The sequence below is a fragment of the Embiotoca jacksoni genome, unplaced genomic scaffold, assembly GCF_022577435.1.
Source record: "Embiotoca jacksoni isolate LCO1_2020_lvr unplaced genomic scaffold, fEmbJac1.0.p SCAF_18, whole genome shotgun sequence".
Taxonomy (NCBI): domain Eukaryota; kingdom Metazoa; phylum Chordata; class Actinopteri; family Embiotocidae; genus Embiotoca; species Embiotoca jacksoni.
The window spans coordinates 1,820,051-1,834,483 of NW_027185318.1; the positions used below are offsets into that span (position 1 = coordinate 1,820,051).

Consider the following 14,433-nt stretch of genomic DNA (forward strand, 5'->3'; position numbering starts at 1 on the left):
TTTTACATTTCCCATTGTGTGTCTGGAGTAAAGGTGATGATCTTGAATTTTATATCCTGTGGATTAATACTGGAAGTACAAGATAACATTAGGTGTAAAAAAAACCAACTAAAAAAAACAGTAGCTTTTCACATTTTATCATGTTTGATTGAAGACATTTTACATACATTTTAGTCCGTTTGTGTGGTGCAGTTGTACCCAGTTTAAAATAAATGCCTGCCTTAAAAGGTGCCGTGTGCTCTTCTGCATTTCTTATAAGTACAAGAAAATCAGTCCATACAAGGGATATTCCAAAATATCTGTATTTGCATTTTAAAGACAGTGTCTGCATAGAAAAAAACAGCCATTTAAAAACCAATGTTGGTCAAAGATTAACACACAACAGCATCAACATGTTCCAACCTTCCTTGGCGGAGGCACTGTGTGATAACAGTAATTCTTTGAGGTCACAACTTTTTCATAAATAAAATTGGTGTTGGCGACTGCAGCATTAAAAATGCATTTTAATGATCCGTATCGACATGCTTTCATGCCATGGAAGTCAAATAGGTCCGACATTTAAGCTTTGGAGTGTCAAAACAAAGACACCCAATTTTGGCCTGCCCTCAACATTTGAGAGCTAAAAGTCACTTATTGTATTAAACTGTATTTAACCCCGATTTAAACATCCTAACAAACAAGCTGTAATACTGACAAAGTCCTCGACCCTTTTTGTGGTTGTTTCTTTTCTTCAGACCACAGTGTAATTAGAAAAAAGCACCAGTTTCATTCTAGGAAAGGGCTGATTTGCATAAATGTAAACAAACCAATACAGAAGACTGTATACTTGTGCTACAAATGGGATGTGTGCCATTTATACAACACTACGTTACAGCAAATGCAGCTGCAGCATAATCCCTTTAACCACTGCTATTCATCATCCACTGGTATTATCTTTTATGCATATCAACCCAGAACTATTATAGTCCATTATATTCTTGGATTCCAAGCATGCATGCCCCCCCCCCCTCCCCCGCCCCCTTAAAAAGAAGTAATTCTCATTTTGCACAGTCGGCTTTCTGCAAGCATTCATGGAGGAAATGTCTTTCAGTCCTACAGCGGACAGAGGAAGCACAATCTGACGTAACGCCAGCATGATTATAGAAAATAAAATAAAAGTACGAAGGCATTCGCTCGTGTGCTTAGTGGGACTTCAGCTCGTCCGTGCGGCGACGCGGTGAGTTTTACTTGTCGGAGGCGCGGATGTAGACCAGAGAGGACAGAAGCAGGAGCTCCGGCGGTTTGTGTAACAGGATCAGATTATCGCTCCTCAGGCCGTCGTAGTGCATCCAGCAGCCGTCGATCTGGAAGGCTGCAGAGTAGTGATGGTCCTCCTTGTTGAAGAGTGTGGCGCCCTCTAATAAATACCTGCAGAGAAAAACAAACAAACGGTGTATATGTAAACTGAAAAAAAGAAATCTGAATTTCATTTTTTGGAGACTCTTGAGCAAGACGGTCATTTCAGAGGAGGTTAATTTCACCAGCGTTTTTAATGTTGTGTTTTCCAACTGAGGAATTTTTCTAAATTTAAGTTTTCCAGCTTGCAGAGACAAATCCAGTTAATTATGTTGATTATTTCAGTGTCAAAGTATGAATCATGTGCCCATCATAACAGATCATTGCTACACCGTTGATGTACATTAAAACCCGGCAAACCATTATTTGCAAGTTCTCGGCTATTTAGAAAATTATTTTCCAAACAGAGTTAATATTTCATTAATAACCATTTACTATTGTTTAAGACACATTTTTTTTTTTTTTTATATATCTCTACTGAATTGCTGGAAACGTGGCCTTGTGCCAAATCTACAGCAGTGGCTGCATATGGCTGCAGCTTGCACCACTGAAGCGCCGGATGCTTCGTACCTGCGCTGACAGAGAGCCAGATGGTACGGGACGTAGGACAGCTCCTCGGACTTCCACCGCTGCATGTTGAGAATAACGAAGGGCGGAGGTCCGTGGCAGAAAACTCTCTGAGAGAACTCCCGCAGGCCGTCGCACCTGTCAGGGAAAAACATTCAACGTGACGAATAAATGAATAAATAAATCAAACGTAGGACCTTCCACGGCGTCTCACCCCAGCTCTGAGCAGAGAAGCAGCTTCGGGCAGAAGAACTCGTCCACGGCCGACTGAATTGGGTCTCTGTGTGGCAGCTCGTGAGGAGGACTGGAGGAAAAACACATCCAAGTGGAAATGATAAGAAATCACATCCAGTTACGCTCCGTTCATTTGTATTCGACTGACTTTGTGACAGGATAATGTGGTAGCTCTGTAAAAACAATGAGTTTATGTTGCACTAAAAAAAATGGTGGATTAATCTGCCTGTAGAGAGAAAGACTCCTTTTATATTTAGTGAAAGAAAATGACTTCCTATTGACACAATGTCCAGGTGAGCTTTGCTGAGGGGACATTAGATATATTTTTTAAACATTGGAGTTGCACCAAGTTCACCTTGAAGCCTCCAGGATACCCCCCTCCTCCCCCCCCCCCCCTGTGTGACCTGATGCTGATGGTGGTCTTGATGAAGTCCTGGAAGCGGGCCGGACAGCTCCAGTCGGTGCACAGGCTCTCCTGCTCGGTGGACATCAGGTTCTCCAGGTTCTCCGTGAAGTTCTCGTGCTCGTTGCCGAACAGGTCGATCTCTAGCGCCGCCCGGTGGACGTCGGAGCGGTACTGCCTCTTGGACATCCTGTCCCAGATCCACAGCATCTTCACCGCCGTGTAGTCGCAGGAGTCCATCAGGTAGAGGAAGTGCTCCACGAACTGTTTGCCCAGGAAGACGGCCAGCTCCCGGCGGAAGCCCTGGTTGTCCCGCAGGACCACGTACAGGATCATGAGGAAGCCGTCGATGGTGCAGGTGTTTTTCAGGTGGATCTTCACGTACAGAGGGGTGCATGAGATGGCCTTGCGCCCCGCCTTGATGGTGAAGACGCCCCCCCACGGCAGCACGGGCCTCCAGAAAGACCGGTCCTCTTTGTCGTTGTTGTTTATGGAGGCACGGATTTCTTCAAACAGCGTCTTGGACCTAAAGAGACACGATGGACATGAGGTTTGGAGACACGAGGGACATCTGGGGGAGCTGCACCGCTGGATTTGGACCGGATCCTTTGGAAAGGAACCACTTCAGCAGCAACGTAAGAAAAGTCCAAGTTAACCTTCCGGGGAAATTGTCAAAAGCCTTAAAGCCTGCTGAGCTCAACACATTTAGCGCCATGCATGAACTGACCTCTCGAAGTGGAGGCTGCTGTCTGGGTCCGTCCGGATCCGGAGGTCCGCGGCGGCGTTCAGAACACAGAAACCCTCCATAGCTCGCTGCGGGTCTTCATGTCTCAACGTCGCACTTCGAGCCTCGTGAATGAGGAGCGTCGCGGAGCCGTCAGGAGCGGAGCGGGCCGGGCCGGGCCGAGGTGAGCGGGCCGGGCCGGGCCGAGGTGAGCGGGCCGAGGTGAGCGGGCCGGGCCGAGGTGAGGTGAGCGGGCCGAGGTGAGCGGAGCGGGCCGAGCCGAGGTGAGCGGGCCGGGCCGAGGTGAGCGGGCCGGGCCGAGGTGAGCGGAGCGGGCCGGGCCGAGGTGAGCCCAGCTGCGGGTTCGGAGGATGTAAATCTCAACAGCGTCAACAACGGTGCTGCCCTCTGCTGACGCGCGAGCGCACGACAGAATCACGCCCCCTTCGCCCCGCCCCATTCCCCCCCCCCCCCCCGCAACACGACTGGGGAATGCCATTGGTTAAGAGTTCTAACGCGGTCTTAAAGTAGATGTGTAATTGGCTGTCAGAGGTGCCAATCGTGACTAACACCGCCCTTCGGTGTCGTCGCGCCTGAAAGCGAGACGACGTTGGACGGAATTCTTGAAACGTGATACGCTGTTTTTTCAGCGTGGTGACGTAATAGGAAACGGAGGCTTTTTGAACGGCTCGCGCTCGATTCGATCGGCGGGATGGATAACCCCGTCTGTGATTGGTTGTTAATGTGGGTGGGTCAAAAGTTAGGGTTACGATTGGTTAGGGACCGCTTGAGTGACAAGCGAAACAACCAATCAGCACAACAGCGTACAACCACGATATATCGTAGAGTTTAACGCGTGCGTCCCTTCAGCTGCTCCAATCTAGCACCAAAACTTCGTCTGAAACTACCTGGTCGTCTCGCTCCTCTTCTCGTGAGGCAGTGCGCGTGCAGGACAACACCTTCACCAGCTGGGGAACGCAGACTGTTCGGACGGAAAGATGGAAAATGCTCAAATAATAAGCGGGAAAGAGGTTTCAGCGTGAGTGTCAACATTTCTTTACCTGCACGTTTCTGGAGAGCAGATAACGAGCAGCCCGACGAAACGTGTCTGCGGCTAACTAACCTGCTAACTAACCTGCTAACCAGCTGAGTTACAGTCACAGCTGCAGTTAATACGAGTCTTATGCACGTTTTAAGTCGATATCTAATGGAAGTAATCTCGCTCACGCTGACAGCATATTAATGACTTCATAACTTGGTCCGAGTCGTGTGCACACGATGCTAATTTATAAACTAGTAGGTGGTCTGTCTGGAGGGGATGTTGGCGGAGTTATTGTGAATGCACATTTATTATTTGGTGGTAACTGATAAGGTTTAAGGTCACGAGCTACTTTGAAGTGAAAGACTTTAAATCCTGCAGTATTATGAAACCAGCTCTGGTGTGTGATGTGATCTTTGTCCTCTTGGTCAAGTGGAAAAGCTGACAAACACCCCACTCAGCAATTGCAAAGTTAAAAAACTAAAACAAATACCTGCATCAACTTATCAAGATTTGGATTTTATTTTATTATTTTTAAGCATAATCTGCAAAACTTTTGACTAAATCCAATAAGTTTTGTGTGCTAAGAGACAAAAGCTTTCCTTTTTGGATTTAGCTGCATGTGCCTGTCACAAGACACATGACAGCCTGCAGCATGTTAACTGGCCCTCACAGTCCTCATTAGTCAAATTATTTCATGCAACAAAGATCCACAGATCAGCTGTTCCTACAGCAGGGAGGGATTCACATTCACTGTCTGAATCACTAGTGATTGTGGTGGATAAGTGACCGAGTTTTGAATGAATGTCCTGCATTCATCAGAAGATGGTGTCAGTAGTATATTGTGATATTATTTAAAATACGTTTGTGCCATTCTCACCTGCTGCATCATGTCCTCATAAAAAACCACAATAAATGATGTCCCTGGGGTCTTGAAGATATTAGGAATCTAGAATTAACTGTTAAACACCAACTTCACAAGGTATCACTTGAAAAACTTACTGTAATGTACGAACACGCACTATTTTGAGTGCATAAATGAATTCACATTGACAAGTATGGAAACATGCAGTACCCTGATGATGTACTCAATAAATCAGATCATTGATGAATTTAATATAAAAGAAACGCAGTAGCTTTGTTAAGACAAACATGATGGGTTCTATGAAAAAGATTTTAATTGCCATAAGCTAAAGTCCAGCAAACATCGGGCCACTTCTGTCTGGCTTGTGATTGGTTCATCTTACTTTACCTGCTCTTTAGCTCTTCACACAGTATTGGAATGTTTCCCAATCAAACAAATAAAGATAAAGTAAAGACGATGATCAATAAATCCGTTTTTCTGACGAGATATTCTGATGACCTGGCTTTGTATTGACGGCTGAAGATTGGGAAATGATCTGCAGTTTTTACCACATGGCCATGATGGTATTTATTTGGGTACAAAATCTCAAACTATTTCAAGGAAATAGAATGACTTTATCCGTATGGTGCCATAAAAGTAATAAACTTTATTTATACAGCACCTTTCATCCAAGAAATGCAGCTCAAAGTGCTTCACAGCAAGAGAATCGCATGCAGTGTTTCACATAAAAACAGATATAAAGGAACATTTAAAAATATAGAAAATAAATGAGATGCATAAGCACAGATAAAATTAAACAGAAATAGAGTTAAAATATAAAACTAGTAACTCCTGCTGTAATAGTGCATGAAGAGTTCACCTGTTGTTGCACAGAGAGGAAAACTCCGCTGTTGTCTTGTGTTTTTTCAGGCAGGTGAGGCAGCGTCTGAAGAGGGATGTGGAGCAGATGAAACTCCAGGATCCCGACTTCAGACCTGGTCTCGTGGTTTTACAGGTAAGTGGAGAGTAAAACCTGGTTTGGATGGCCGATTCTCTCGTGGCCCGTCCTTGGAGATGATTGACGGGTGAGGATGTGGGTTGCTTTTTGTCTTCTTGGCGACAGTGTGCATGAATGTTTTCTACCATCGGCTCTTCGTGTCCTTGTAGGTTGGAGATCGCGATGATTCGAATCTGTACATCAGCATGAAGCTGAAAGCAGCAGCGGAGGTAAATAAGATCTTCTTTTTAATGTTCAGTCGATTTACATGGAGAATATATGCCACACTTCTATTCTACATTGTTTTGGTTAACGACAACTTTTAATGACAAACTCTCCTTTTTATTTTTTCTGTCTGCAGATTGGAATCAATGCGACGCATATGAGACTTCCAAAGACTGCTACAGAAGAGGAGGTGAAGGATTAGAGCGACCTCGTACACACACAAGAATATTGTTATCATAAAAAATACCCTGAAATATTGCGCTGTTATTGTTGTGCCATATCGCCCGGCCTTGTTTTGAAGGTGCTCCGTCTGCTCGTAGGTCCTTCACAGCGTCACAGAGGTGAACGAGAACTCGTCCGTCCACGGTCTCATTGTGCAGCTGCCCTTAGACTCCATCCACAAGATCAACACGGAGAAAGTCACGAACGCCGTGTCTCCAGAGAAGGACGTCGACGGGTAAGATGAACTCGGAAACATCAGGGAGCACTTGGTTTTGTTTTTTTCTTTAAAGGTTGCTCACAAAATATTTGTTTTGTTTGCTTCCTTTCAAGTCCAGTTAAAAGGAAATGTCACCTGGGTGCTTTCAGTTTGATTGATTTCAGATCTTCGGCTCATGTTGATCAGTGTGTTCTGATCTGTTTACAGACTCACCAGCATAAATGCAGGGAAGCTGTCGCGCGGGGACCTGGGCGACTGCTTCATCCCCTGCACACCGAACGGCTGCATGGAGCTGATCAGACAGACGGGTAAACACCGCCATTAATAACCTTAAAAGCTGCGTTGCCAAGGAAAAGACACGGATACGGCCTGAGTGAACTGACTGTTTCTCTGCAGGCGTCTCTGTGGCGGGGAAGAAAGCCGTAGTGATCGGTCGCAGTAAGATTGTCGGAGCACCGATGCACGACCTGCTGCTGTGGAACCACGCCACCGTCACCACCTGTCACTCAAAAACCACCGATCTTGCTGGAGAGGTACGACTCGACGTCTGAGAACGATCTCGGATACGATGATCGTCACTATAATTCTCTTTAGCGGTTGCAGGTGTCAAACATGCAGGCGGAGCATCAATTTTTTATGTCTATAGGTTTTTTTAATCTATATAATATATATATATAATGCTGACAGAGGCGACTATTTAAAATCCAGACATGTGACTAATCGGTTAACGTTTCGATGCACCAAAGACGTATTTACGTTCTTATTTTGACAATAGCACGAGCTGCTTGTTTAAAAGGAGAAGTTTGGTAATTGTCGTTTTTGAGACTCCATCAACAATTGGTCATAATTACAGATCTCTGCTGCCATCATGTGGCATAAACAATAACTGTATCTTGCCAGATTTGCACTTTTCTATTCGTTCATCTTTGTGTCTGTGTTACACATTTTGTCTCCTTATGGAAATGCATTTTTTTCTGTTTCTGCTCAGCTGGGTAGAGCAGACATCCTGGTGGTCGGTATCGGAAAAGCAGAGATGGTGAAAGGAGAGTGGATCAAGAAGGGAGCGGTGGTCATTGACTGCGGCATTAACTACATCCCAGGTACTACTACTACCACCACTACTACTACTACTACTACTACTACTACTACTACAGTCACAGCGATGTACAGGAGAAGTCAGGAGTAGTTGTTTAGTGTTGACCTACAAAGATTGTGTCTTTCAGATGAGACTAAACCCAGCGGAAAGCGGGTGGTGGGCAACGTCCACTACGCCTCAGCCAAGGAGCAGGCGGGCTTCATCACCCCGGTGCCTGGCGGCGTGGGACCCATGACCGTGGCCATGCTGATGGCGGTGAGGTCCTTCTGTACAGATAAACATCATTCAGCCATCAACTGTGAAGTTCATTGAATTTCCCTGAAAGAGGGTCCTCACATTTCTAATACACCTTAAATCTGCTCTCTGCAGTAATTTAAGTTATATTAAATAGTATTTCTCTGTTTCAACCGTTGCCTTTGTGTGTAGAACACCGTGCTGAGTGCAAAGCGTTTCCTGGAGAGCCATCAACCAGGGAAGTGGAACATTTCTTACACCTCGCTCAACCTCCAGAAGCCCGTGCCAAGGTTTGTCCTCCTCTCTTTCCTTTAATCTGAGTCATGTGCTTCACTAACTTGTCACTGAAGAATTCATTTAATTCATTAATCCACTTGCAAAAGGAGTCACTTTAATTCTTTCCCTCACGTTAGAAGTTTTCTAAAAATGGCCGAGTCCTCGTGGTGTCCTCCTTCGCTCTGATTAAAAAAGGTTTTTTGTCTGTGTGTGTTTTCTTTGTAACTCCAACAGTGATATCATGATCTCTCGCTCCTGCGTGCCCAAGCCCATCGACCATCTAGCCAGGGAGGTGGGCCTGCTGTCGGATGAGGTGGAGCTCTACGGCAAGACCAAGGCCAAGGTCCTGCTGAACATCATCAAACGCCTGCAATCTCAGCCAGACGGCAGATACGTGGTTGTCACCGGGTACGTTGTCGGCATCTTATCTGCTGTACTGTTTGTTTTTTGAAGTTGCCAGATTGACGCGTCCCTGACGAGCCTTTCTGTGTGCAGTATTACGCCCACTCCTCTGGGTGAGGGGAAGAGCACCACCACCGTCGGCCTGGTCCAGGCCCTGGGAGCCCACATGAAGCTCAACGTGTTCGCCTGCGTCCGCCAGCCTTCTCAGGGACCCACGTTCGGCATCAAAGGTGAGCTTTGGAAGAATCTGCACTTGGTGAGAAGGTGTCGCGTGTTAACAGGCTGTAGTCCCGTCCCGGTACGTGTACCTGTAGTTTTGGCTTTTGTCAACAGGTGGCGCTGCGGGAGGTGGATATTCTCAAGTCATTCCAATGGAAGAGGTATGCAGTTTAAGTTTAAAAAAAAAAAATGCTGTTGTTATAAAAAAAAAAAAATGCCAAGAAAACACTGCTTTTATTGAATGATTTAATGATATTTGCTCTATTTCTTTTTTCTTTTATTTAAGTTTAACCTCCATCTAACTGGTGACATTCACGCCATCACAGCTGCCAACAACTTGGTGGCTGCTGCCATCGATGCCCGCATGTTCCACGAGTTCACACAATCTGACAAGGTGTGTTTCCCCCCTTCGGCCCGTGGTGTCTCACTGTCGGCAAGTTAATCAGTGAATAGATCGTGACTCATCGTTCCTTCTGCATGCACACTTTAGGCTCTGTACAATCGCTTGGTCCCACTCAGCGGAGGACAGAGGAAGTTCTCCCCCATCCAGATCAACCGGCTGAAAGTACATGATCACGTTACCCACTCGTAGGTTTGGACTGAGTACAGGACCACTTCTAACATGAAAGTCTCTTCTCGTGTAGAAACTGGGCATAGAGAAGACGGATCCGTCCGCCCTCACCGACGAAGAGGTCACCCGCTTCGCCCGCCTGGACATCGAGCCGAGTTCTGTGACATGGCACAGAGGTATGAACATCTCCGCCGTCGTGCTCCGGTGAGTCTACTGGATTCAGCCTCGTGTACAAATGTTCACGTCGTCGTTGCGTTTCTCTTCAGTGTTGGATACCAACGATCGGTTCCTGAGGAAGGTCACTATCGGCCAGGCACCAACTGAAAAGGGCTACACAAGAGAGGTAGGAGGATTTTCATATTATTTATTAAGGGTCACTTTGTGGGAAGATTTACATTTTTAAATGGTGGATAGCTGCTGAACGAAGCTACAGAAATTCTGCACATAATCGGTTTACTCATTTGGGTTGGAAAGACGGAGGTGTTCAGTTTTACTTCGTCTTGCGACTGCAGTTATTGATCCTGAATTTGTCCCGCAGGCCCAGTTTGACATCACGGTGGCCAGTGAAATCATGGCCGTGCTCGCCCTCACCAGCAGCCTGGAGGACATGCGACAGCGTCTGGCCAAGATGGTGGTAGCCACGAGCCGCGGCGGAGAGCCCATCACCACCGAGGACCTGGTCAGCGCTCCGGAGTCACCTTCATGATGAAGGGTTGTGGAAACAAGGCTCCTGTAATGTGATTTTCTTTTCCCTCTCTGCAGGGCGTGAGTGGTGCTCTGACTGTGCTAATGAAAGACGCCATCAAGCCGAACCTGATGCAGACTTTGGAGGTGGGTCACGATAGTTTATCCTACGAGGGTCGATCAATAAGTTCTGAGACGGCTCCTGTTAGATGCCTGTTGGTCCTTTAATCCTTTACTGGAGATTATTCTGCTTCTGTTTGCTGTTGTTGTTCATCAAGTGGCTCCATTTTTCAGTTTTCTTTCTGAATCTTGTATGACTCCAACTCGATGCCGGAGCGATAGCCGTGCATTATGTAAATATAATGTGAGTCATCTGAATCCACAGGGAAACCCGGTGTTTGTCCACGCTGGCCCCTTTGCCAACATCGCTCATGGAAACTCCTCCATTCTGGCTGATAAAATCGCTTTAAAGCTGGTTGGACGCGAAGGCTTTGTAGGTAAGTCGGTCAGAAATATGAACTTTGTCCTTCCTGATGGAGCGCTTACACTAAAGCTTTACTCACTTATGTGTCGATCACAGTTTTTATCCGCCGGCCGTCACTCTGCTAAACACTTAACATGTTCTACATCACTGGACCTTTTGCACTGCACCCAACCGCATCAGCACCATTTGAACTAGGTGCAATTGCAGCATTGTTTAGGTGTATACATGTATATATTCATTTCTATGCTCCTATATATGTCTATTTATGTTTTATGTCTATTTATGTTTGTCTGTTTTAGTTTTTTTGCACGCTGCGAATGAAGCTACAACCGGAGTCAAATTCCTTGTATGTGAAAACATACCTGGCCAATAAACTGATTCTGATTCCGATTGATTGTACAAGTGATAGAATAAATGTGATCTATTGGATTGTGTCCAACAGTGACCGAGGCCGGTTTTGGTGCCGACATCGGCATGGAGAAGTTCTTCAACATCAAGTGCCGTTACTCGGGCCTGAGGCCCCACGCGGTGGTGTTGGTGGCGACTGTCCGAGCTCTGAAGATGCACGGAGGAGGACCAATAGTGCGTTTCTCTTTGTTTTTTCCCCCTCAATGTCCTCAAATTAGATACTTGAGTGACTTTATTTTGGGGAAAAAAAAAAAAAAAATTATGTATGATTTCACACCAGTTTCACATTTTTTTCATTCTGTATTTCCCAACTTAACCATCCAAACAAACACAATAGATATTATCCTGGGTACAGAATAATGTTTTACCCTCTTTCATAACTGGCTTCTAAATAATCATGAAGCATTAACACTTCGTATAGTCACAGCTGATTTACGATTTGGGGAGTTAATTATTGGATGTATTAGATTAACTGACGGATTTCATTTATTCAGGTCACTGCTGGGATGCCGCTGCCGAAGGAATATGTGGAGGAGGTAATGCAAAAGAGCATGTGTGCTTCACTTTAAATGATTATATTCATCGAGTAGCTGTGTATTAATGTTCGATCATTAAAACATTGTATATTTATTAGTGCGTTTGGAGCGCCTAGAGCCACGTCTCCTCGTTTGATTAATCACACGTTGTGATACGTTCAAGCTTTTTAAATAGAAACGCGTGTCTCTGCATGCAGAACCTGGAGCTGCTGAAGAACGGCTGCAGCAACATGAGGAAGCAGATAGAAAACGCAAAGCACTTTGGCGTGCCGGTGGTGGTGGCTGTCAATGCTTTCAAGTAGGTGAAGCATAATAATGCTGATTTAAAAAAATAAAAGAAACTAAAGCCCTCATTAAATTTACATACTTAAACCACACAGGTAAATTGTTTTTTTGTAATTGTACTTAAAGCTGCATTAATCAGCCTTTTCTCTCCTTTGTTGTGCTGAATGGTTTTGCAGGACAGACACTGAGGCCGAGCTGGACTTGGTCTGCAGCATGGCCAAAGCTGCCGGAGCCTTCAACGCCGTGCGCAGCACCCACTGGGCTGAGGGCGGAGCCGGTGCCGTGGCCCTGGGTCGGGCTGTCCAGAAGGCCTGCGAGGCCCCCAGCGACTTCAAGTTCCTCTATGATTTAGAGGCATGGACTCTTTGATTGCTGCAGTCCATCATTGCAGGTTTTTCCTACACTCTTATCAACGATGGCTAAAAATATGTGTTTATATCTGTAATTCCACTTCAGCTCCCGATCGCTGATAAGATTCGAATAATCGCTCAGAAGATCTACGGAGCAGACGATATTGAGCTTCTGCCCGAGGCCCAACACAAGGTGGCGCTCTACACCAAACAGGTCAGCGGTGGACATCATCGTAATTGGGCGGAGGATTCTTTAACGGAGCTATTTTAAAGATCTTTATTTTTGCCTCTCCTCCTCAGGGTTTCAGCAGTCTTCCGATTTGCATGGCAAAGACCCACCTGTCTCTCTCTCACGAAGCAGACAGGAAGGGCGTTCCCGCTGGGTTCGTCCTGCCAATCAGAGACATCCGAGCCAGTGTGGGCGCCGGCTTCCTGTTCCCCCTGGTTGGCACGGTAAGCTATCATTTATAAGGAGTTCCTTACCTTTCCGCAGGTTTACATCTTAGGGTGTGACTCTTCGCTGTTCTGCAGCTGCGCAGGTTCCTGTAGAAATATATCCCAAAAATAAAGTAGGTCGAAGGGCCATTTACACACAAAGGTGTGGGTGTGGGTGTGGGTGTGAGTGTATAAAGAAAACACACCAAAATGAAAGACCAGTTTCTTTTAATCCATAAATTATTTAAAATATAAACAAAAGCAAATCCCCGTCACTGTTTCCAAAGTCCAGGTTTATGTTTTTCAACTGTCCTTAACCCAAAGATTTTTATCTTGAAATGAAAATGAAGCAGCAAATCCTCACATTGCGTAATTGACCTAAACCATGAATGACTTATCAAAAATGTTGGTGAATAATTGTTTTTATGATCAATTATGCAACTGTAAATGTTGTTTATGTCTTCTAAAACCTGCTCATCCTAGATGCCCACCATCCCCGGCCTGCCCACCCGGCCCTGTTTCTATGACATTGACCTGGACCCTGAGACCGAGCAGGTCAACGGGCTCTTCTAAAAGGTAAAGAAGACAGTTAATGACACACCGTCCATGTGTACGGCTCACACAGGAGGTTTCTCCGTAACAGACCATAGCTGTTAAAATACTCCCTCTGTTTTCTTCTTCTTCTCTCGGTGTATAGACGTTACCCACCGGCCTCCACTGAGCCTTAATGAAAAGTCACAGAGTAATAACTGGAACCGCCTCGAGTTCAACCGCTGGTGCTGCTTTTGTTTGTTGTGTTTTCACTCGGATGCTGATGTCTGTAGACGAGTGATTTGGCCGGAGGGCTGCTGACGGGTAAATCAAGCAGCTTAATCACAGTTCATCTCCCCGTTAGTGGCGGTCTGTGGTAGAGAAGTTCTTTTGTTATATCTCACACACGACTCTTTGAGCTTTGTATTAACTACTACTGTATATTTTGTGAGCACTAAAGCAGAGCAATGTTCTCCATTTCAATGTCTTTAACAAGAAAATGACATCACCGGGCCTAAATGCATTAATGCAAAATAAGTCTTAACATAAAAATAATGTGGCCTTACAAACTGTATTTTTTTGTATAATTTTGGAGTAATCTTTTTCAAATTACCTTTCAAATGTTTTGTATTTTAATTGAAAATTTCCAGCACTGTCTAACATTATTGGAGGAATTACCATTGTTGTAAAGCTGAAAACTACCAAAACGTAAATCACTGATTTCTGCCGATCTGTCAGGGAAGATTAAATAAAATCTTTTTTTAACCAAAAGTTATTTTTCTGTTTTCTGTCAGGCACGTTTAAGTTCATGTAACTCGGTGTCGTAATGAAGTTGTTTGACAGCAGCCCAAATTAAAACCATAAACTTCAATTTTCATTCAAGCTTAAAATTGTTGATTGTCTCGAGCAGACGGCCTCGTGGGATTAAACGCAGAACAGCTTTTGGCTGTCGCAGGATAAATGTGTTGTAAATTTATAACTGCCTATTGTGAAATATTTTATTTTTCTCTTGGCACTGCAGAGAAGTCGGCAGTGATCAAAGTGATCAGGAATAATTCTGCTTAATAAAGAAAACATACAGTATCTCTTCAGGTTAATACATACAAAACTGTTTT

General features: G+C 45.1%; 2 protein-coding genes across 3 annotated transcripts; one reads left to right on the forward strand and one right to left on the reverse strand.

Moving 5' to 3' along the window:
* Positions 1-1,014: 1,014 nt before the first annotated feature.
* Positions 1,015-3,658, reverse strand: cunh14orf28 (chromosome unknown C14orf28 homolog). Of its 2 annotated transcripts, none has more exons than XM_069151980.1 (5): positions 3,267-3,658; positions 2,541-3,161; positions 2,117-2,206; positions 1,906-2,040; positions 1,015-1,407 (listed from the first exon to the last, which is right to left on the reverse strand). In XM_069151980.1, exons 1-5 carry the CDS (start codon positions 3,344-3,346, stop codon positions 1,224-1,226), a joined length of 1,110 nt encoding a protein of 369 aa, XP_069008081.1. In that variant the 5' UTR covers positions 3,347-3,658; the 3' UTR covers positions 1,015-1,223. The 2 variants fall into 2 exon arrangements, with proteins under 2 accessions (XP_069008081.1, XP_069008082.1); XM_069151981.1 differs by having other exon boundaries at positions 2,541-3,065; positions 3,267-3,657.
* Positions 3,659-4,049: 391 nt separating this feature from the next.
* Positions 4,050-14,089, forward strand: LOC138199776 (C-1-tetrahydrofolate synthase, cytoplasmic-like). Its single transcript, XM_069151979.1, has 28 exons — positions 4,050-4,302; positions 6,077-6,161; positions 6,314-6,373; positions 6,505-6,558; positions 6,689-6,825; positions 7,015-7,115; positions 7,204-7,340; positions 7,796-7,907; positions 8,031-8,158; positions 8,330-8,427; positions 8,648-8,821; positions 8,909-9,045; positions 9,149-9,195; positions 9,321-9,428; positions 9,525-9,599; positions 9,679-9,781; positions 9,872-9,948; positions 10,144-10,284; positions 10,368-10,436; positions 10,675-10,786; positions 11,216-11,355; positions 11,676-11,717; positions 11,915-12,015; positions 12,179-12,356; positions 12,459-12,566; positions 12,653-12,805; positions 13,271-13,363; positions 13,485-14,089. The coding sequence occupies exons 1-27, from the start codon at positions 4,262-4,264 to the stop codon at positions 13,358-13,360; spliced, it is 2,808 nt and encodes a 935-aa protein (XP_069008080.1). The 5' UTR covers positions 4,050-4,261; the 3' UTR covers positions 13,361-13,363; positions 13,485-14,089.
* The last annotated feature ends 344 nt before the right edge of the window (positions 14,090-14,433 follow it).